General features: G+C 39.0%; 1 protein-coding gene across 3 annotated transcripts; it reads left to right on the top strand.

The window, feature by feature from the left end:
* Positions 1-22,753, top strand: LOC135487894 (uncharacterized). Of its 3 annotated transcripts, none has more exons than XM_064772085.1 (16): positions 1-138; positions 1,217-1,460; positions 1,941-2,102; positions 2,500-2,587; positions 5,356-5,473; positions 7,966-8,089; positions 11,491-11,637; positions 12,791-12,988; positions 13,346-13,471; positions 13,849-14,016; positions 14,356-14,517; positions 14,844-15,055; positions 15,489-15,612; positions 17,100-17,249; positions 17,576-17,761; positions 18,170-22,753. In XM_064772085.1, the coding sequence occupies exons 2-16, from the start codon at positions 1,286-1,288 to the stop codon at positions 18,586-18,588; spliced, it is 2,559 nt and encodes an 852-aa protein (XP_064628155.1). In that variant the 5' UTR covers positions 1-138; positions 1,217-1,285; the 3' UTR covers positions 18,589-22,753. The 3 variants fall into 3 exon arrangements, with proteins under 3 accessions (XP_064628155.1, XP_064628153.1, XP_064628154.1); XM_064772083.1 differs by having other exon boundaries at positions 15,489-15,627; XM_064772084.1 differs by having other exon boundaries at positions 1-142; positions 15,489-15,627.
* The last annotated feature ends 62 nt before the right edge of the window (positions 22,754-22,815 follow it).

The following is a 22,815-nucleotide window of genomic DNA, read 5'->3' as shown; positions in this document are numbered from 1 at the left end:
GCAACATGTCAGACGGGGCAGAAGTAGCTCTTCGTCTCTCTTTTTATAACTTTGTTTGTTGAACGTCACTGTGGTGGATCTTAGGAAATTAAAAGTGACATATATCAGAAGGCTTGTATTAACTCGGTCACGGGACCAGTAAGTAATTTTTGGGCTCTTTTCACACTTTAATATTGAGTTGTAGTTGACGTTGGATTTGTTTCCTGTTGTCTGGTTCGTGTTGTGTACAAAATGCACAGGATGGGTGTGTACATTTTCATCACGTAAAAAATCGAAGATCGAAACGTTTGACGTTTATTTCAGATAGCATCTTTATGGTCACGAATGGAGTCCCGTAAGCGTTCGGTTTTGGAAGTGAGCTTGTATTGTTTTAGTCTTGTTAGTGGTTCAAACATGTCAAAAGTACTGTCACCAGTACAGTGCAAATGTAGGGGGCGCCGTTATGGCATTAATGACGGTCCTGTCATTTTCATTTAATATTGGGCTAAAGTCTGTTGTTTGGTGATCATATCGCCTTTGATCCAACCAGCCTTGACAATAACCCTCATCTGCAGATAACGTATTGACTTTTGCGATGAAATTGCCATGTTGACGTCCATGTACGATGTAGCCTGTAGGACCAGGGGTACGCAAGTACCACTTTTACTAGGTTGTTGGAGGCATCACTGAGCCTCTATGTCACATCTGTCACCATCCCCAAAGATCCCTATGCACCAAGTTTGTTTCGGCTTTCTATGTCACCAGGTCTTGTCTGGGCCTATTTACTTTTATAGTTTAGCAATCAGTAACAGCTCATCTGGTTAAATTTAAAATTAGGGTCACCAAAGGGTCTCCATGACTAGTAACTCAAGACCCGAGGCACAAGACTGGCCATTTCTGGTTTTGATTTGAGGCCGAATGTCCCCATTACACCTGACCTGATATATTACATTCTTTACACAAAGTTTTAAGAATGTGAGGAATACATGACAGTGAATATCATGTTGAACTTACTGCATGTAAATGGCCCACTTACATATATGACTTCTTGTACACATGTCATACATTTTGTACATTTCGATTAATAAAAAAAAAGATGGGAACACTTAACAGTACATTAGCTCTGAGTCTCGAAGACTGTTTTATACACCTTGAAGTCAAGGACTCTTACATGTATCTCCCCTCCCCCAAGTGAAAACTTTCTTGCTAAGTCTTTGTTTTACTCTTATCTCTTCAGAATCAGATTCTACGCTGGAAATTTTGCCTGATGTAGCTGTAAAGGGAATTTGTGCAAAACTTTGTCAAAATGTCGGACCTGTTTCGTTTTGCCGGTGATATCGAATTCAGTGAGGATACTCCTGCCCCGGGTCAGATATCGGCAGTGCGCCTCAAGCAATATTCTGAGACTTGTAACTTTCTCCAGTATCAGCGACCACTTTCTAGGGAACATCCATACTTCTTTGCTCAAATCAAATCATTGGGTAAGTTTGGAACACGACTCATCTAAGTGTCAAGCTAAAAAAGTATCTGACTGTGTGAGCCTTTCTTTGAGCTGTCCATATCAAAAGAGTGATGCATTTTGCTCAACTTATTGATAAACAATCATGCCACCAACCATGCACACTGCCAAGACAGCTAGCTCTGGCAGATGACATTTTGAGATTATGGATGGCTTGGTGATCCTGTTGTCCACATCCTGAAAAGCTTTGAGATTAACTCACTGCTCCGTCAAAAGTTGGAGAGATCTTGCTCAATTAATCAAACGGGACAGTTATTTCATCTCGATTTTTCTGGAAAGTGTACACGTTCTTAAAAGTTGCAGCTTTTTGCATGTACTCTTGAATTGACGAAGAAAGTTACATTCCACTTAACTGTTACTGTACCCAAATCATCCTCTGTTATACTGATGGCCGAGTATTTTACGCCAAAAAGTAACTTTTATCTAAATGTCTCAAATTCAGCTCCAAACAGCGTGATTACCATTGGCATAGCAGGCCCCGACATAGCAGATGAGGTACACCCAGGAAAATGGATCAACACTGTTGGCTATCAGAGCAACACTGGGAGGTGCTACACATCACATAAACTTGGAGCGAATACAGATGGACAAAGATTCAGTGTTGGTATGTCAAACTTGCCAATTCTAGCATACAATTTGCTTACAATTTTATCAATATTTGTTAGTTGCCTCTTAAGTATTTTCTGGTTAATAGTATAGATAAGTGTATCTCCTACAGTGATCCAATGAATAGGTGAAGACGATGTCAACTGTCTATGGATGAAGCTTGCTAGATCGAATCTTCTTGCTTACTTTCAAGGCATCAGAACAGAATTTTTCTGAAACAGAGATAGGATAACTAATATTTTAGAATCCATTCTTGGTGATATAATGAAATTTCCCCCGGCTTTATTAGTCGTAGTAATACATCACTTGTTCAGAACTCGAGTGAAAATATGACAAGAATCATTCGATTGGACTAGAATATAAAACCAAAATTGCATTTCTCCTTCTAATTTCAGGGGATCTATTCGGTGTCCTGGTGACGTATTTCGGGACTGATATGTCAACCGTTATGTTTCTGAAAAACGGACAGCCAGTCGCCACAAGGTGGGTAAATTTCGATTCTTGTGATTTTATCAACTTACTCTTTAAAAAAACTTAACGACAGAGATTTTTTTTGCAATGCGTTTATTTCAACTGACTCTGACAATACCTGAAAAGCTGAGGGCTCAAATAAACCTTGCTAACTAGCCACAAAGTATAATGTAATTAAGTAATCGGAAAAACCAGTGTATCACGGAGTATTTGCCTAACCTTTCGTCGTGTGCGATACAAGTATTATGGATTGTATTTTTTATGAATCTTCCAATGTGTTGATTGCCTTGGGCCAGACGCAGAGGTGTATATTATACTTGCTAAAAGTGTTTGTTGCCAAGGTCTAAATAGCTTCACATGTATGTAAATGATAATATCATATAGCAAGTGTGAGATTGACGCAAAGACTAATCTCAAATGCAACAAATTTAGTCAATGTATTCTGGGTGATATTTGTGTTTGCAAATCCTAATGAATAAATTACTCCTATTGTGTTGTTCCACATGTAGGGGAATTTCTCCATTATCTGCTTTCACTATTTAGATGGGTAATGTTCAGTGGGTTCCATTTTTTTAGCAATATATCATTTTGCCATAGCAAATGAAAAATAGAGGCGCCAATGTTTCAATGCAAGTGGCTGATTATCAGTGAGTGCTAATATAGTGAGTTGTTTTTTTTATCTAGGTAGTGGTATACATCATGTTTCCGAACAGGTTTTGTTTTTTTTCCTCAAAGAAAGTATGTAGGCTTAAGCGATTCGATTATTTATTATCTTTTTTAACCAAATGGTTTTTGTTGATCTGTAAGTTATTTATGAATTGGTGTCGTGGTTGAAAACTCTTATAAAAATACAGAGTTCTTCATGACCAGAAATACTTGTATGGCATTTATTGTATCAACCTAAACAGTAAAACTAAGATGGGAAGATTGGCATAGCGTAATTGCATGTGTTGCTTTTGTTAGACAATGGAATACCTTACAGCAAGAATTCATAAAGACTTGATTCATTCTTGCTTACACTTACAGTAAATAGTACATGATCCAGTTGTATAGAAAGTACGCTTCTATATCAAATCAATATAGTTCTTTCATACATGTCTGCAGGTGATATTTAGACGAGCGGAGTTTTTTACGCTTATCTTTCCGGAATCCATAACTTGGAAGCGTGGGTGTTGAAGTGCCAGACCAGCAAAAATCCCCTTTGGCTTTCTACGTTAACTTGCTGCCGTGATGATATACTTGCTATAGACTTGAGTGGCATGCGAGTGGCTGTGCACTGTGCAAGTAAAGCCTGCAGAGTTTCCCCTGCACTTTTAAATCCTGTTTTATAAAATGTGATTATTGTCAGAAAAATTAAAGTTGCACTGATCTGAATTGCAGATCATAAATTCCCAGATTGCCTTGGTGGAGACTGCTAAGTGCTACATGTATAGTCTGAATTAACTACTTGGTCAAATTATGTTGGAAATATTTTAAAAATAAATTGGGTGTGATTGTGGTGAAATTACAGTTTTATAGATATCTCCGGATACGTCGACTTTGATCTTCCTGAATAGCCTCCGGCTAAGAAAACGTAAGAAGCAAACATCACATCATGCGTATTGGAGTAACGATTTTAGCTTGGTAGCTGAGTGCAGCTATTATCTATGGCATCGTGACTGATGAGACTTAGAATCAGCAATCGCAAGATGCTCTCCTATGACAGGTATCAGCTAATGGTGTGTTGACTCTGACTGATGCTGTACTGGTGTTCTATTGGCACTTTGGAGTTAAATGTCATGATGTTCCTCTTAGGGCACGATTGAATGACGCTGTCAGATTAAGCGATGCCATGTCATTTGATCCCCTGTGACATGATGACTGCCATATATGGCACAGTGTGTGTGACGAGAGGAAGGTAATGATGACACTGTTGCTACTCTCACCAATGACTTTAAATAGGATCATCTCAAAATACATCTTGGGCGGAGGTGGCTCTGAAATGAATTCTTGTTTCTCGCATTGCAATGCAAGATAAGCCTTGCTGAGTTTTGTCTGATGCAGTCCTCCGATATACTTGGTATGCAGTGCAGTCATCACCATGAATGAGTCTCGATTGCATTCCAAATGAATGGTCTGGTGGATGACTTATTACCATTGAGTGTCCTCTCGACAATTTGTAAGGGAAATTACTGACGGTTGTCATACTCTTCGTGCTACTATGATAGAATCCCGAGTGTCCAATAATCATGTCGATATTCCCTTTTGGATTTCCTTGCTGTCTGGTGTGGATGAGTACAGCACAACATAGTGCAGTTTCGTTCTGCGCAATTTGCTACGCTTTGTCATGCTGTATTCTCTTGTTTCCTCGGTGATATTGACTTTCATGTTATTTCAACTTTCATTTTATTTATTTATTATTTATTTATTATTCATTTAATATAGTGACTAGTGTACACAAATTATATATACAATTAATTAAACAAATACAAATAAATAGAACACCCAGCCCTCTTGGGCTAATTAGTCACTTTAAACAATTAAGATAATACTGTGCGGTACATGATAGGGAAACAGAACGTTGTGCTTGGAACTATCAGCCATGAAATTTGTGTATGATTTGATAAACTTGTTTTTCTTCTCAACAGACGAAGACTGAAGGATTTAATCCCCCTCCATGTCACATGAAAGAAAAAATGATCACAAAGACGTCCACATCAATTGTATTACGCTATTCAAGCTAAATTGATAAATCTTCTGAAATACATGCCATTCATTCCATTTAATTGCTGTCATTTTAGGTACCACTTCGAGCGAGAACATGATGAATTCCTGCCTACAATTGCTCTGGAGAATGGACCAATAGACTTGGGTCTCATGTGGCCAGAGGCGGCTATCGGCATTCCCAATTACTCTGAAGTAAGTGACCACTCTCGTGGCGTGAATTATTGGTGTTTCCTCAGAGATGGTATGGATCTTGAGGAGATATTTAGCGATGGCCGTTAACCCTGCCTCTGCAGTGTGTTCTTGGCATTCTGCAGAGACTGAGAGATGTCATGGGCTGTGGCAGAGTTGAGAAGATAGTTGATGATGTTCCCTGATAACCCCTGTTCTCGACAGTAATCTATACTTTCTGCAGAGTTTGGTAGGCTCCATCAGCCTGTCAGAGTCAGCCGTGAGAAAACATCCTCTACTCTGATATCCTGCATGCACCAGTAATTTGTACTTTCTAAGTGTTTCACATATTTTATATACTTTCACGTTTTAAACCATTTGGGACTCTCCTAACTATTTATTTTTTGGACTAACTATGTAGGGAAGATTTTGCTAATAATGAAAGCTGCCATATTCATTTTCATACAGGTTGTAGTTACATCCTTAAATATATATATAAGAACATGTTTGTTTAGGAAGTGGTCTTTTCAATCAAAATGTTTGCTTGCTTTAAGTGGAACAAATATCAGTACATTAACAAAACAAATTCACTCTGTATTGTCAAACTTGTGGCACTCAATCATGTCGAGATGCTTTGAGAATGTTTTTAGCCAATGATTGAGGGGAATCGAGATGGTTGATATTCTCAAAACAAGACGAAGAATGAATTATGTTTTGTTAGTTTGTGGTAATGATTCTCCATGGAGCAATTTGATAATTGACTTTATAATTGCCATCAACTGCTGGAACCAGCTACCATCTCATTTGTATTCTGGCCTCATAAGGACTGCACAGTAGAAAGAAGAAAAATAACCGATCGCTGAATTCTTGGTATATAAATAGAAATGCACAACCAAGTATCATTGGCTGATATGAGTCTAGGAATATTCAACTGGAAATCGCACCAATGGTGTAAGCGTCAAATCATTGCTACATATGTATAAACAATCAAATCAGTAATTGGATCCTCTCCTTGAGTAGATATGTATTTGCAGTCCAAGCTGATGCAGTGATTTGATTAGGTTTTTACGAAGTTAGTTTCCAGGGTGTTGCCCTCATTCAATTTGGCTAGTGTCTGCCCATGTCTTGTGTGGTCTTGATAATGGAAAGCTTGGAACCTGAGCGTGATTCAGTTTGTCGAACATAAGTACCTTATCAGGCGATAAAATGTAACAATCTGGCTGCAATTGATGGGAGAAAAGCAAGGTCAATGTGTTGTCTTCACCCACGCGGCATGATAGAAACTTTAAGCTGTCCTAGTTGTTCTTACAGAACTTCTTCCAAACGAGCCAATGGGTGATATGAATAAAGACTAGCAAATGCTTTTACTTCAATTTTGTACAGAAAGGCCTAGTGTAAATGTACATGGAGTTTTAGATAAAAGCATTTGCTAGTCTTTATTCATATCACCCAATGATGTGTGTTGGCCAGATTGATTAAAATATCAACAGTGGATCTCTCTCTATGCAAAGGAATACTCGGGGGACTCAATTATAATTGCAGCCGGTTCAGGTCAAAATAATTCCAGCATTCTCCTTCGAGAATTTTAGAATGATTGATCTTCACCATGTGCTCGATCTTATCATGCACTTGGCTGGATTAGCAATCCCAATGGTTTGGTTGCAAACAAAAGCAGCTCCATCCAGCTCACTCTCTATAATTATGATAATTGGCCTGCCCTTGGCAGGTTGATGATCCATTTCAGAAGTTGCATATAGATAGAAAAATCTGGTTAGCAGAGCCATTTCTGGCGGCAACTGGCTCTCTCTTTGTCTGTAATGATATCAAGAATCCAGGAATTATCTTTGAGAATCCAACATTTTAACATACTTTTTCTGGAAACTTTTTTATTTTATGGACTTAGACGTATCTTTTTTGAAATCGTTCGCATACCTTTCATCGAGAATAAACAACTCACCATTGCCAGTCAGACATCTGACTTTAATGGGAAAAGATCGGGAACATTTGCTGAATGTCAAGGAGTTCTTGTGTGATCTTCAATTAGATATGAATGGATCAGAGTCTGATTGAGTTCAAATTCTTTTATCTTATTCCTTTCAAATTAAAGAGTTCCAGATCGACTGGTGTTTTGCACGGCAAGCCATTTATCATTCACTTTGGTTTCATTCCATTCGATTTGGCTCTGAAATGGGAAAGTTTTTGATATCCTTTTTGACAGCTATTTTGCAGTATAGCCATTAGTTTGTGTGTCCTAGTTTCAGCGATTACTAGGACCGCCGTCCTCTTCTTTACTGTTAGAAATATCCTTTTTGACAGCTATTTTGCAGTATAGCCATTAGTTTGTGTGTCCTAGTTTCAGCGAATACTAGGACCTCAGTCCTCTTCTTTACTGTTAGAAATATCCTTTTTGACAGCTATTTTGCAGTATAGCCATTAGTTTATGTGTCCAAGTTTCAGCGATTACTAGGACCTCAGTCTTGTTAGAAATAAACAATGTCATGATTTTCTCTTTGCAGAAAAATATGTTACACTGGATCCGTTCGCCGTTGGTGCAGTACGATAGAACTGAGAATGTGTTCTATTACAATGACCTGTTACGTGATGAGCTGCCAGTACAGAGTCCATTCCCACTCTCAAAGGGTAAGTGACAGCAACACTTGAAGAACTTCCACTACCAGCGTATAATTCCCCAATTTCCACAGTGGGCCGAACCATCTACTTGGACCAACTCCTCCCCTTCCAACAGGTTATCCCTACTCTGAAGGCTTCAATATTAAAGTGATACTATGATGTGATTTACAACTTTGCGGAAATACGTCTGTTTTAATTGTTGATCACAAATGTAAAGCTCAAATTTTCCATTTTTGATTAGATTTATCATAAAATCGCTGAATGTAAACCACTGCGACCGCCAAAATGCTCATATTGTGACGTCATCAATGAAAACGGCATCGAAGCGAGCCGTCCGGGCGGGATTAAACCATCAATTTCTATAAAATGTGCATTTCGATTCGAAAACCTTACCGATTTATGAGAAAGTGACGTAGTAATTTGTCAAAAACAGCTAAAACATTATATGGTGAAATTTGACACGAGTTACCCTTTAAATCGACTAGAACACCACCTTCAGTGTAAGGTAGGAACTGGAAGAGTCCTTATGAATTCTTCACAATAATGACTCCATTATTTCCATAAAAAATGATCTTGTTCTGACATACCTTTGATTTTGATGAGAAGCCTTATACATTAATTCTTTGAATTTCAAGACAAATCGAAATGATTTGGCAAATTCGTTTGAATATTTCATTAGATCGATGTAATCATCTTTGATCTCCATTATTTTTATGTGAGCAAATACATAGCCTCAGGATAGACTTTGAAAAGTAATGACAATGAACATTAAAGGTGTTTTCGTTATGTCGGAGAAGTAGGCAGTACTGCACTGTTTAGTTTTCTGTGCGCTACTGGTGGAAATCCGAGCCAGCAAAGCGAAAAATACTACTACATGTATAAAGGACACGCCATGATTCCCTCAAAGATACATCGCTCGATTCTAATTGTGGTTTTTGCTTTATTATCTTGACATCAGACTTATTTAAGTGTTTTCTGTCGATCATGCCTGGCCACTAATTCAATTGGTCCAACAGTAGATGTATTGCGATCCATTCCTGATTGTTTACTGGCTTCCATACTGCCATGAAAAGTCCATCAAGAAATGAGCTTTTATTGATTTTGTGGAGATCTGGCCGAGTTTGCTGATGCAGCTATCACTAGGGACCAGAGAGTAGAACATTGAAAAAAATTAGGTGGATTTGGTCATCTTGGTGGCTTGGTCAAGGAAATAAGAAGTAGATCCCGCACATGCAAAGTGGGACTTGGTGGCTTGGTCAAGGAAGTGAGAAGTAGATCCCGCACATGCAAAGTGGGAAGACATTTTCCATGCTATGACTCTACGAGTGTAATGTCCTATTGGAAACATGGAGTTGGTTGCCTAGCGAAAGGAAATGTCTTCACAAGAGTCTCAACCTTCTACTCATGGTTGCTGTACCGAATCGCCATTGAACCCCTAATGAGACTTTGGAACAGAAACGATAAACGTGACGAATTCTGCTGAACGTCTGACCGTATTGAGGATGATATCCTGATATACAGCCCTTTGTGAGCCTCAGTCGTGCGTAAGTGATATCGTTTGCTCAACCATTGTGTTGCCATCCTGTCGGAGCACTGATCCGTCGAGTAATTATTGGAATATTGCAATAAACAGGCGAACAGGCTACAGGTATCAGGCCATGGGTATCGTTCACCCTCTTATTAGTTAATCAGATCGGATTGATTTCATCATTAATGCTACCGGATCAGATTTGTTACCATACCTTTAGTCTGACTAATTAGGTAATATGGATTCTCGCACAAAGATGGCTGTGTTTTGTTTCATTTGATTGACATTTGGGTTCAATATTGATATAAAATTCCGGCTGATCATTTTCAGACCACACTACCTTCTATAATACTGCAACATGGTCCTCCGATAAGAAATCCTATTGGGACTTGCGTGTCTTGGGGAGTCTCTTTTCAATTTAGTCAATTACCAGTACCCTGTGCAGCTAATCAGTTTCATTTCATTTCTTAAAGAAAATCAGAAATCCATCTATTTGTTTAGTAGTGTTACCACTTTTGCCAGTTTTGAGATGAAGGGCACACTTCAAATGGAAATTGATGTAGAAAAAGTTGCCTCCTTGAAGGCAGAAGTTTCAAAACAGATTCACCACGGAAAGGCAAGGAGACTGGGCACAAGCATTTGCCTCCTTTGGCTCCCTGAATTTCGAGCCCTGTGATTATTACAGATCTGATTGGTACTATACTGGGTACTAGACTTCATCCGGACCACCTTATTGATCTGTAATTTGTGGACAGTCATCTGTTTATGACAATAAGAGTAATGTTGGGACCTCCAGTGGTATTCTTAATTGCTGACTGGCACCCCGTTATTGATTCACGCTCATCGGAAATAGAGCTATTTTGGTGTAGGAGCCCCTGCTGGCATCTGATCAAACTCAGATATCATAGGTAAACAGAACCAGACCTACCAGACTCCTTGCTTGTTTATAACGATCAGAGTTTTCCTACAACAACATCCGCAAGAAAATGCTGTTGCTCCAGCCGTTAACTTTGTGACTATAAAAATGGCTGGCATATCTGATAAACTCTGAATAACTTTCTGAAATTTGTGTCAGAGGAACTGCCACTCCGTAATCCTCGTCTGAAAACGGTAGCTGACTGATACCTACATTTACCTTATATGAATTGAGATTATCTTCTGCTGTAGTACATTGATTTCTTTTCTTTCGTCTTCCTCTACAAAGTACAGGTTGCAATTACTAGTCTTTTGTGATATCAGTCAGTTACCCATCCCTTGCCACACAGCAGACTGTCTGCAAATGGCTTTGCGGACGGGTTAAATGATGAGAACCCATTGTATTTGCTCAATTTAATTGCCTCCATCGGGTTGGTAATGAGTTTCCATCCGTTTCATAGCCGAACAAAGATCAAAGCAGCTGCCGACTCTTAAATTGTGTAAAGGTGAATCGATTCAATGGATGTGTCAAAGAAATGTCTGGCAATTATCTTATCTCAACCTATTTGACAATATATGGTTTATTAGGTGGTCCAGTGCGCACATCCATTCCAGAGAAATATTGATGAGACAAAAACTCAACACAGTCACAGGAGAGGAGATGGATTTCCAATATTTGGGGGCAATGTATAGTGGGAAAAAAATCTAGTCGAGGGCAACGCAAGCCATCGATGTTGAGTTTCTACTACTGCGGTGATAAGGGTGTTTAGGTGACTATGACGTTGACAGAGCTTGGGAGGAAGACATTTAGTTTCAGGTCTGAAAATAGCCAGAAATCTGTATAATTCTCAAAGCTTGATGTAGGCTTTTGTTTCAGATGCTACACTGTCCTAGACTTCTCCCCATGATGATTTCGATAAGAATCCTATGCTGTTTCCCTGTACCTCTTCTATTCATTATTTTCCAGACATCCAGCATTTTGAGGTAATCATCAAAGAAGTTAGTGATGACGGTGCCACGAATTGTATTGCCATAGCTACGTGCAGTCCTATCAAACCCACCCCAACATGCGAACTACTCAGGGATTATTTCAGGTGGCACCCGGATGGACAGGGTAAGAATATTTTTGAGACCCTGTGGGGATCATGGTATTGGGCTAAGACTTTCCCCATCTTGTCTGGCTGAAGAATTGGCTGATCTGCCCCGGACCAATCACAAGTTTTCTTCCCTCAGGGGAAAAGGCACAGCCGGATGCACTCCCACTGAGAGGACAAAAAACCAAGATGATTATTGGTGTGGTGTGTGCGCTACACTTATTAACGATGTTCTCAAAGGAAGGGCTATTTTCATTGTTGCAAATGGTACAGTTTGTATCACAGGAAGAAAGATTTCTTCCCTATAATAATACAAAAGTCCCCCATCGACCACAGTGATTTTCTTGATATTGCTGTAGCTCATAAGCTCTGCCATGCAAATTTCTGTTCACATTGACAGCAAGCTCTGAACCCATCTGGTTGTCTGGGCGCTGCCTCATCCTGGCTCAACCATGAATAGTAATAGTCATCTTGTGTCCACACCGGAATTGAGGCTATAAGCCGTCTGTGCTATTTGTCAGAATACTCATGACGTTATCTCCATAATGGAATATTCAGTCCACCTTATATCCTACGGGGTACCTTGTTGACATAATGAGACACTAAGAAGGATTGATCTTTCAGTGCGGCCATTACGACAAGGTAATAGGGAGGATGTATAAAAAGTTAATATCTGCCTGGAAATCCCATTAGTGGTGAAGGTGTTTTTCCTTGATAGACGTTTTGACCAGGTGTAGTAATCCACTTATAGAGTGTGTCCTGGGAAATTAAAGGGAGATATTAAAGTTTTTCAGCCTGGTGGATATTCATAGCTGTTACAGCAATTGCATTTTGTACCTTGCCTTTAGACCTCTGGGAGTAATTCACATTTTCATCCATGTAATGTCAATTCAGGGCAGAGGTAGTTGGGTGCTTTTCTATTCCATTCATCACATTGTTGCCAAGACAATGTCATTTTAAAATCTTTAAATTATCGTCTGACTGATTCTTTCATTCACTTTCTTCAGTAAATGATGGAGGTCCCTTTGTGTATTTGTGCTTTTAAGACGCTACTGTTGGTGTAAGGGATATTATACAAAGAAAATATGCCACAGATCGGTAATTATTCAGTTCCTAAATGGCTCATCAATCATTTCCCTTCAGATTAAAAAGATATTTCCTGTCTATTTTCAGCTCTGAAGATGAAAATCGGCCAAAGAATGGGTTGGGGCATACTCTATGACCCTGACCGGAGAGACGAACCTGACTTCAGCGACAAAGACTCCCAGCTTGTTCTGTGTTATGTTTCCATTGATTCTGTGATAGTATTCCATAAGATGATGCTGCAGCCTCCTGGGGGCTGGTATCCTCTTGTCCTGCTACATCCATATGGTGAGTAAAACTCAAAGTAAACGATCTTATACTTCCAGAGGTTGCCCCTGGTGACGAAACTGATTGTTGGTCAGGAATATGCGGATTCATTTAATACTTTCAGTTGATACTTTTCCCTGAAGATGTTGTTTGAACGTTTTTGTGAGGTTTATGACAAGTCATTTATTTCAATAGCCACTGCATTTTAATGAGAAGTAAAAGTGAAAAACAAGATTATAGATGGTCTTGATGGCTGAAAAATAAGTCATTGGGTCAAATGTTATTATCGGTGCCAAACTATAGAAGTTTTTGTGACCATTTAGAGCCAGTCAAATGAAATTGTGAACTATACCTGGTAACTACTTACTTGTTTTCCAGCTTCCAAGGTTCAAATTGACATGGTGCGTAACACTCGGCCAAAGGTGTTTGATAAATTAGATGATCTCTACAGACAATCTGTCCATGAATCAATGCAGCAAATACAAGAAGACACACTTGCTACGCGTAAGTCTGATTTAACCCACATGGCAACCTCTTCTGCCAAGTGTGATGTGCAGAACTTGCTGAAGAAAGCTAAGGAATGTCAAAACCTATTCACAGTGTTATGACCATTCTTTAGAGGAAGGATACGCCAAAAATCAGGTTAAGCTCCTCCGGATCATTCTTTGTATAGATCTTCACCAGCACTCTTAATGCCGCCATTCACTTCATGATTGATTGTATAGAATAAAATTAGAAAGTTTTTGTTACAATTTTCTCAATCTGGAACCAGAAACAGTGTCACTAGTAGAGAGGATGGATGGCCTGCTAACAGAGTTGTCCACTTATTACTAGGGTGGTTTTACTCTATAAAATGTACATTTTCAAACTTTTCGTTTCAGAAATTAAGCTGTCAATGCTGCGGAAATCCGATGCCCTCCAAGTCAATGTTGACAAGATATTTTGCAATATCAAGCTTTCGGGAGATAACGTCGGGATACATACGATTCAGTTCCTAGAACCTCTCACACCAGAGACGAGTTATTTTTACGTGGAGGTCAAAAAAGCAAGTGAGTGTGGCTAACTCTTATAAAGCTGGGTATAATCAAAAGAAATACATCAAAGCTGCTGCTCTCATCAAATCTCCCTCTCATACATTTTGAAATTGGTCCAACTCCATCCCTTGCACCAGACATGTCCCTATATTAGGCTCATATTGGAGCTTGGTATACTAGATTATCGGTAATAGGCTACATATTTTTCAACATTCTTGAGTTAAACTTAACTTTCTGTAATATAGGACTGGGAAAAACTATGATGTTCCATTGGCACTTTTTGAAGCCACTTAGGCAACTGACCGTCATGCCATGGGTTACGCGATCCCTGATGTTGTGTGACTTGCTTTGCAGGTGAAGGCTCTGTGATAGTCGTGGGGATAGCACCACTTGATTTCCCACTCAACAAGTACCCGGGAAGATCAAAGGGCACCGTCGGCTACCAGTCACGCGATGGCAAGATGTTCTATAGTGATCGGTGTGAAGCCAATACTGTCGGTCATAGGTTCGGTCAAGGTAAGGAATCCAATCTCCCTGCTGTCGACTCCCCCTGCACTTCATGCCTGTGACAATGATTGGTGCCAATATGAGTTACAGTCATTGGCCTGACCCTTTCTTTGGGCCCAATCAAAAGTTACCCCTGTTTCTAACTAGAATGGGGTCTTTGCTTGTACTTGCTTTGGCCCATGAAATCTTCTTTTACATCTTGTTCATAGTGTCTAGCATAGGCACTTTAGTCAGTGAACTGGAATTTGTCCTCATGGCAAACACATCTCTTCTGATGTTCTTCTCATTCATGATATATTATTCATGATATAATACTATGATATTTTGCATTTCAGGTGATTGTGTTGGGTTAGAATTAGAAGTTTTCGACCACCCAAGGTCAATAGCATTGTTTAGTAAGAACTTTGTTCCAGTTGGAACACGCTACGTCAATCAGAAAGATCACAGTTTATTCCTGCCAACGATATCGATATTCGGTGATAACAACGACGTGGAGCTCAACGTGGTGTGGCAGTCGAGGATTTCCGCTCCTCCTACATTCCAAGTGGTGAGTGTGAGAAATGATAAGCACCTTAGTGAAATGGAAGCAGGGCAATAACTTGAAAAGAGTGAGATCAAAGTTAGCAGCAAGTGCAATCGCCAGTTACTCCATCTGCTTTTGGTGCCCTTCTGTTGACCCATTCTGAAATGTAGCTACTTACCTTTGCCAGAGCAGGCCCCCTCCATGCTTTATAAAAACTTGTGAGAAACACACTGTTTCAAATAGGAGTGCCCCATGTTCTACTCAAATCAAGCCTCCTCCCTATGATCAGTTACATCCTTTCCAATGTCTTCACCATGTCATGACCAAGACACGAGTTGCAAGCATGTAGACTCTCTGCAGTAGATGCCTGATTCTTTGAGCAGACAGACAGACACTTTCCTTGTTATGCTTCTGATCCTTTGAGTTACCTGCATTCTAATTCCAGTCCTTCTTTCAGACTAATGTTGAACACTGGTGTGTCCCAGAAGGGGCCAGAGTTGATGCCGAGACGAACATGGTGACAGTCGAAAGTGGTCATACATCTGCTGAAGTAATACAAGCACCGTATAGTTTACACAGGTGTAAGTCGTGTCATTGTAAGTAGTCAGCATTGCACCGCTTTCCTCCTTAACTCCATTTGAACACGGGGGAAAAGTTGACCACTGTGCAGTCATTCAGGGAGCATCTCTAAAGAATAGGTGAAGTTTAAAGAGACGGAACTTATCTATCTCTCCTTGAACTCCCTCCACCTCTCAAAAACTATTAAAATGAAGAAAGCAGTTGCTTCACTTCTTAAACCAGATTTCATTATCTGTTGACACAGGCTTTGCAGACAGTTTGAAAACCATCGCTAGAGTGCAGACAAACAGAATCACTGTGTCAGGGTCTTACTCTTGTCACATCCATAAAAAACAGCTGTCAACCCTGAGAAAATAGAGTTTGACAATGCTTGATGACCCCCTCCCCACACAAGCTTCAGGCTACTTGGAGATGCTCCCTTAATGAAATTGTCACTACATTGTATCAACTGAAAGCAAAAAGATTCTTCTTGATTGTAAATTTGTCTCATATTTGCGAAATTTATCTGGTTATGGTTATGATACAGTGTGGATGGGTGTTCTCATACAAGTTGATAAAAACATACAGTGTACAGATAAGGTAGACCTTATATGATTTGGTGGAATGAGTTTATAACAGCTTGAGATCAGTTTTGAGCAATTTCCTATAGTGCTACTCAAAAAGGCCATCTTGTCGTTTTCGTCTGAATTGAATAGCAATATCACAGCTACCTTTGTAGTCCTAATATAGAAGACTCTGTTAAAAATTTGAAGGTTAATCTTGACAGTTTCTGCATTTCAAATATCTGTTGTTGGTAAGATTTATGGAGTCTCATATGGGAATTGAATGCCACCTACGGTAAGATTAAAGGATAAAACAAACACAGCGTAGACATCGGCTTCTTCTACACAATAGGGTTTGAAACATTTCCCAACCTTCTAATACCATGCTCAGCGGTGCGGCTGGCGTTAGTTGTGGAGGTTAGACTATTGTAACGGTGGCATCATTCCTATAGCCCAGGCTTGTTGGAATGATGCCACGACTACACTATCCTGGTGTGGAATTTGACATCCCTCATATTAGGAATTGGGCATCTGTAGTGGTGGAAGATCATAGATGAATGTAGAATTAGAATTAGCATAATTGCTTTTCTTAAAAAGCTCATATTCAGCAGTCACAAAGTTAACCTTCACCAACCTCCTTCTCTCTAAACTTAGCTTCATTTAATACTTCACATATCGAACGCTTTTGTGCTTAATTTTAGAACACTGGGGATACAATTTAGCACTGTTAACAGTGTATGAAGCTCTTTGCCTTGTTCTGGCGGGCTACCCTATTAGCAATGCAAATTGAGTCAATTATAGTCCTTTTCTTTTAATGGTACTTTTTGAAGGAAAAAGTATGGCTGATGATATTGTTCTGAGCATGATTAGTTTCAATATACCATGGCGATTGATGAAATGTGCCAGGTTCTCCATCTGTTGACTATTCTGGTCTTTACACTCCACAGCATATAACCATTTTGAGATCCGGATCATCGATGATTTTGATGAGAATATTCCACCACCTGCCATCGCTCTTGGTACTGCCAGTCCGATCTACAAGGATGGGATGTCCAACTTTAGACAAGATTTTATCAGGTTCTGGGCCATTGACGACGGTGAGTTGATGAAATCATCGATTTTGATATTGACTTGACTGAATCTGTTTCATATTTTGCACCAACACACGTAGTTATGGCTGGATACTAAAACTGCTGCATTGAAAACAAGGTGTACTTAGAAACATCCTTTAAAAATTATACTACATAATACAACCAAGGGATTTAAGAATAGATAATAGTGGCAGCTTAGTGTCGTGTTTATTAAGCACTTTTCACTTGGTACACCACTGTGCTTCGACCTTTTGATAAAGTAGGAAGATATTGTGGTTCGTCAAAATATTTTGTCCACTCATCACAAATCAACATTTAGAATCCCATTTCAGCAATGTCAGCAATCAAGAAGGGTGATCTTGTTGGCTGGGGTATCCTGTATCCTGATGATGACATGTATGAGGAGAGTAGTCACCTTGTGATATGTTATCTGACGATCAACCGCGATGTGGCGCTGACAAGAGTCTTGTTCAATCCACCCGGAGGATTCTACCCATTGGTGGTCTTACCTTATGGAGGTAAATAAAAATTTGATTTGATTGAATGACTCCCCCAAGCCCAGCCTCGCACAGCTACTACCACCACCTGCATTGATCTCCTGTACCTGGCAGGAGAGAGGTGGGAATATATTGGAGAAGACTTTATCACATTTATAACAATGCTGACAGTGTTCCTTCAGTTGTTCTCAGCTACTTTGTCATGTTCGGCAGACGCCACAACCAAATGATGATTGACGTCTGCAGTTTGTTTTGGCGATTGGTCCTTCTGATCTTCATTCCTCATACTCTTACCGAGTTGAGAACTTCTTCTTATTCATGAAATCATGGTGTAGTATGTTGGAATTTATGCTATAAAAGTCGGTAAATTCTTTCATTGCGCTAAATTCACCATCAGTTATGCTAAACATGCGTTTAATCCTGTTCCAGTTGACCGAGTACAGCTCGAATTTGGTGCCACCGTTATCAGTGAACATCCATTCACCAAACAAGCAGTTGAGTCGTTGATAGGGGAGGCTCTCACGATGCTCAAAGATGAGAAAAAGCGTGTTGCTGAAGGTAAAGACTTGGAGGAATGGACGAAGAAGGAAAACAAGGGGAAATATCTCCGTCCTGTTCCTGACCCTGTGATCGAAAGTGCCTCGGACATTGAAGTTACACAACAGGAGGACCTAATACGTAGATTTCCAGTCGAGGAAAATCTTGTTAAAGAGGCAACTAGGAACAGTAGGCATACTGAAGTAAAGATGCCAGGGTCGGGGAAGTCACATCGGCGAAATAAGTCACGGTCTGAAGAGTCAACGAATTTCGGTAATCAGAAGAACTCTAAAAGTTGTACTGTTTTATAGCAGTTGGTTATACCGTGAAGTTTACTTTCTATTTCTGAGATTAGTTACGAAGAGTTAAGATGCAAAAGCCAGAAAAAAGGGAGAGAATTATGGTAAACTAAAGCTGACTAAGTACCCCGGATGTGAAGACCAAACCTGAAATGCCAAAACAATTGGAGGCAGAGCAGAAAAGTTCATTTGCTCGAAAAGACCCGGAGGCGAAGTGGATTTAGTGGTTTTTGTATCCGATCATTTCATATACATTTATGGTAGTTAGGATCAGGATGTAATCCCTGATGTCATTTATTCCTTACTGGATTCTTGTTGATTTTGGTAATTTTGATTCCAAAAATTGTCACAGTATACTGTAATTTCATTGTCCTTGAAGATGCGTTTGGGTATGTAAGCTGTCCCCATTGTACTTGATAGTTCACACTCATTTTGAAATTTTGATGTTTATATATAGGCCGACCCACCAAATACATGTATGAGGTGATTCAATTAGAATTATGTGGCCTTTTTTCAGTCGTTGAACACCCTTGGACCCTATTTGCAGTGGCCATGTCATAAAGAGAATACCACCATCATGCGTATTGTATTACACTCTTGTGAGTCAAGGTGGTCGTTGCATAGCCCATCTGAAGGGTGCATATATGATTCAGTGTATGAATCCATGTTATTTTTACTACAATTGGAGTTGATTACATTGTTTGTACAGTACAGTCTTTCTCTTGTTTGCCTAATGCAGGTGTATTTTGCGGCTGTTGTAAATATTTGAAAGAAATGCTAATTTGTTTTACTGTTCGAGTTGCAGTATGAATCAAAATACTTATCAGCCTACATGTATGTGAAAATTTCATATCGTTTTCGATAATTTTATTGTTTACATTATGCTATTGTCTCTGTGTGTTTTTTTTCCTGTTCTTCATCATGTTCTTTGCAATCATATTTCGAAGTAAACCAATAGCACACATGTAGTTTCTTTATTCAATGTCACAGTCACCAAATTTCTTTCAGTTAAAATTTCTGTGCTCATTGTTTGTGATCCAAAATACTTGCAGGTTGGGCAGGATTGACTTGTAAAAGCAAAGGGTAACTTTAAACACTGCTGCACTCTTTCGCAACTGTAACGAGTTTTGATTCGGTCAGATCAAGTCAACTGTCAAGTTGTTATTTTCAAATTGTTATTTCGTTTCTCTTTGACGTGACTTTGGTTTATTTCAATTTGTTTGTGTAGTTATACATATTAACCAAAATTTAACTGTGATTTTATGTTTTTGGACCACTTGCCAAATTCCAGTTAGTTTAGTGTATCAAATTGCTGATAAACAAACATGAATGAGATTACTTCACATATCTGGAGCTCTTTTCGTAATGTTTGTGCTGATTATATCATAGTTTAGCAAATAGAAATAAACATTCAACCGGTCGATACGTTTTAAAATAGAAGAAATGTTACTCGGTATTTTTAAACACTGCAGAACCTTTCTTAGTGGAGATGTCCTCCAGTTGAACGCATACTATGTTAAACACACCAATGCTGGTCCCAAATTTATCATTTACGTACACCACAGTGCCCAATTGATACGACTATATTGCTTGGGGAAACATTAGACCAGCCCGATCTTTTATGATCTGTGAAATTGGGGGGAGTAAGGAGTGCACATCACCCCTCTAAGAAAAAATTCAGGCTAGTCTATCGTAGTCTATGATTGGTGAAATTCATTTGCTTGGGCACTGTGTGTGCACTATATAGAATTGCATTTTTAGCCTCCGTAAAACAAATAAGTTATTCTAGATTTTTTGTGACCTTAGTTGTAGGAAATATATGCAGTGGAACAGCTCCCTTCAACAATGCAATGGGCTCTTCCATCAAGTATGTGCATAATAGAAATGAGAGTGGTCTGTATTTTGACACATCATGTACTGGTAGTTTGTAAATTGTACAAAGCATCTGTAAATAGTTTTATAAGGTTTCTGTGTTGAAGCAGTTAGGCAAAGACTTATTGTGGTATATTCTAAAACACCTTGATTGCAATGAACCACTCTCTACAGTGTATAATACACTACTAATGTACATGTATAATGTGCACACTATGCCTCATTTTGGTGGCAGCGGTTATAGTTGGGTAACCATGACATGAAATATGGAGGCAGTCGAAAAGCAGTCAAAATCACATTTCATTGTTTAGTTTGAGGGTTATTTTAGAAAAGAAATCGATACTTCACTATTGGTATTGGTTGTCCAACCAAGCACCGCTCAGGTTGAGCTGTCATTTTGCCTAAAACCATGACAATACATATATTTTAGCTCCACCCTTGTTTTTCTGTGGTGAGACAACCTTATACCTCAATTTGCTATCAATGCCTTTAACTTCACCTGGGTGGAGAGTTCCCGACAGCAGATGGTTTGGTTCCAATTATTGTCCATTGTAATTATCTATTCGTGGTTGCTCCAACTTTTCAGGGTTGTTAATTTAGGGAAAATAGAACATTTTGGTTGTGTCTTTTGCCCCTGTCTCTGGCATCCCCCAACAGCCTATTCTACACCTGAGTTAGGTTGTTTAAGCTTTAAATTGTTGCAATCAAAAGAGGTTGTACAGCAGCGGTTTTGACTTATATCACGGATGAATTAAGACCAGCAAATGCTTTTATCTAAAACTCCATGTACATTTACACTGGGCCTTTCTGTACAAAATTGAAGTAAAAGCATTTGCTAGACTATTCAGATCACCCCATTGAGGTTGGCCAAATATATGGTAAAAAAGTTACATTGTAGAATTTGAAATGTCCAAGGATAAATTGTCCGAGGAATAAAGTATTCTATTACATGATGTTATTACTAAGCTATTTTAACGATCATGGTCTCTATGGAACCATGTCATAATCCGTCACAACAGTATAGGGCTTGACACGTTTTCAAGGGGACATCATCTACTTCTTCACTGGTACATGCAGTTTTGTAAGAAGGTCTTGGTGTAAACGGGCTTGCAAAGGCACAGGATTAGGTTTCAAAACTAAAAACTTGAAACCATAGAAAATTACGTGAATCATACATTGCAGCATGTGCATATTTCAAAACCAGACCTTGTGGTCTCTATTGTAAATAGCTCAAAATATAAATAATGAAGGAGTCTATTAGGATAGTGTTTTAAATTTTATAATGAAAGTACTAGGTGACCTGGTACATGCAATTAGTGTACGGGTTCCTGAATAATGCTAGTTTATACTACGAGGTGCAAATTTTTTATTTTAAATCTTCTGCCAAATTTCAGTGGCAGTGCTCAAATAAGTTCAGTATTTCCATTGTAGTTGATGTACTGTACAATGTCTGTCAAACTGTTTTGTGAAATGATCTTTAATTGTGTGATCTTACTTGGTGATTTCAGACATGGGATTAGTGCAAAGGTAAACAATAGGTGCACTGGACACAGAAGACACCAACTTTGGAATCACCAAGTGTGATCCTGATATTATCTGATTTGAGCATCAACTTTTGCTCTGGTTTATGGGGCTAAGGCATTTGGAGGGGCTATTATCCAAGATTGGAAGCCAGCAACATATTTGATTTGTGGCAAAAACACATGAGTTCAAAGTAATGTAAAAACTGAGATTTTCTCAGCAGTCAAACTTAAGACTGTCAAAACCTCAGTAGTCAGGAATGGCAGTCTATGAGGACTTACTGAACTACGGAAGGCACATGTCATATTAGAATTGAAGTTACTGTTGGGAGTAAGTGTGGTAATATTCTCCTTATAAATAGACCTTTAATGATGCTGAAGTTCAATTTTCTGACTGCTCATTCTAAAGCTATGAAGAAGAGCCTCTAAAACTACTGTATGCTAAAGGCTGACCCTTGAGTTAGATTAATAAAGGTTTGGAACGAAGACTGTGCAGACATCTGACAGACTTTCAAAATGCAAAGTGTTCACCTTCCATGACAGTAATTTAATTGGTAAGATGTTTTTTCCTTCAAGATCATACAAAACAAATATTGGAGCCTGAATAGAGAGAGTGACTGATTGTAAAAACTGTGACAATGAAATCTTTCCATGATTAAAAGGCGATATCACTAGCATCGGCACTTCATTGTATGCAGAATTTTAACTGTGATACATTTCTATATGTCACAAAGGAAAACTTGTATTTGTTGAATAATTTACCAAAAAAACAGGGTTTTATTCTATATTTTGATTTCTAGTTATGTTTTTACTTAAAGATGTTGACCTGCACCTTTTGTCTGGTGGT

This window comes from Lineus longissimus, chromosome 5, assembly GCF_910592395.1.
Source record: "Lineus longissimus chromosome 5, tnLinLong1.2, whole genome shotgun sequence".
Taxonomy (NCBI): Eukaryota; Metazoa; Nemertea; class Pilidiophora; order Heteronemertea; family Lineidae; genus Lineus; species Lineus longissimus.
Note: the sequence above shows the minus strand (reverse complement) of the source record. Positions and strands in the feature narration are given on the sequence as shown.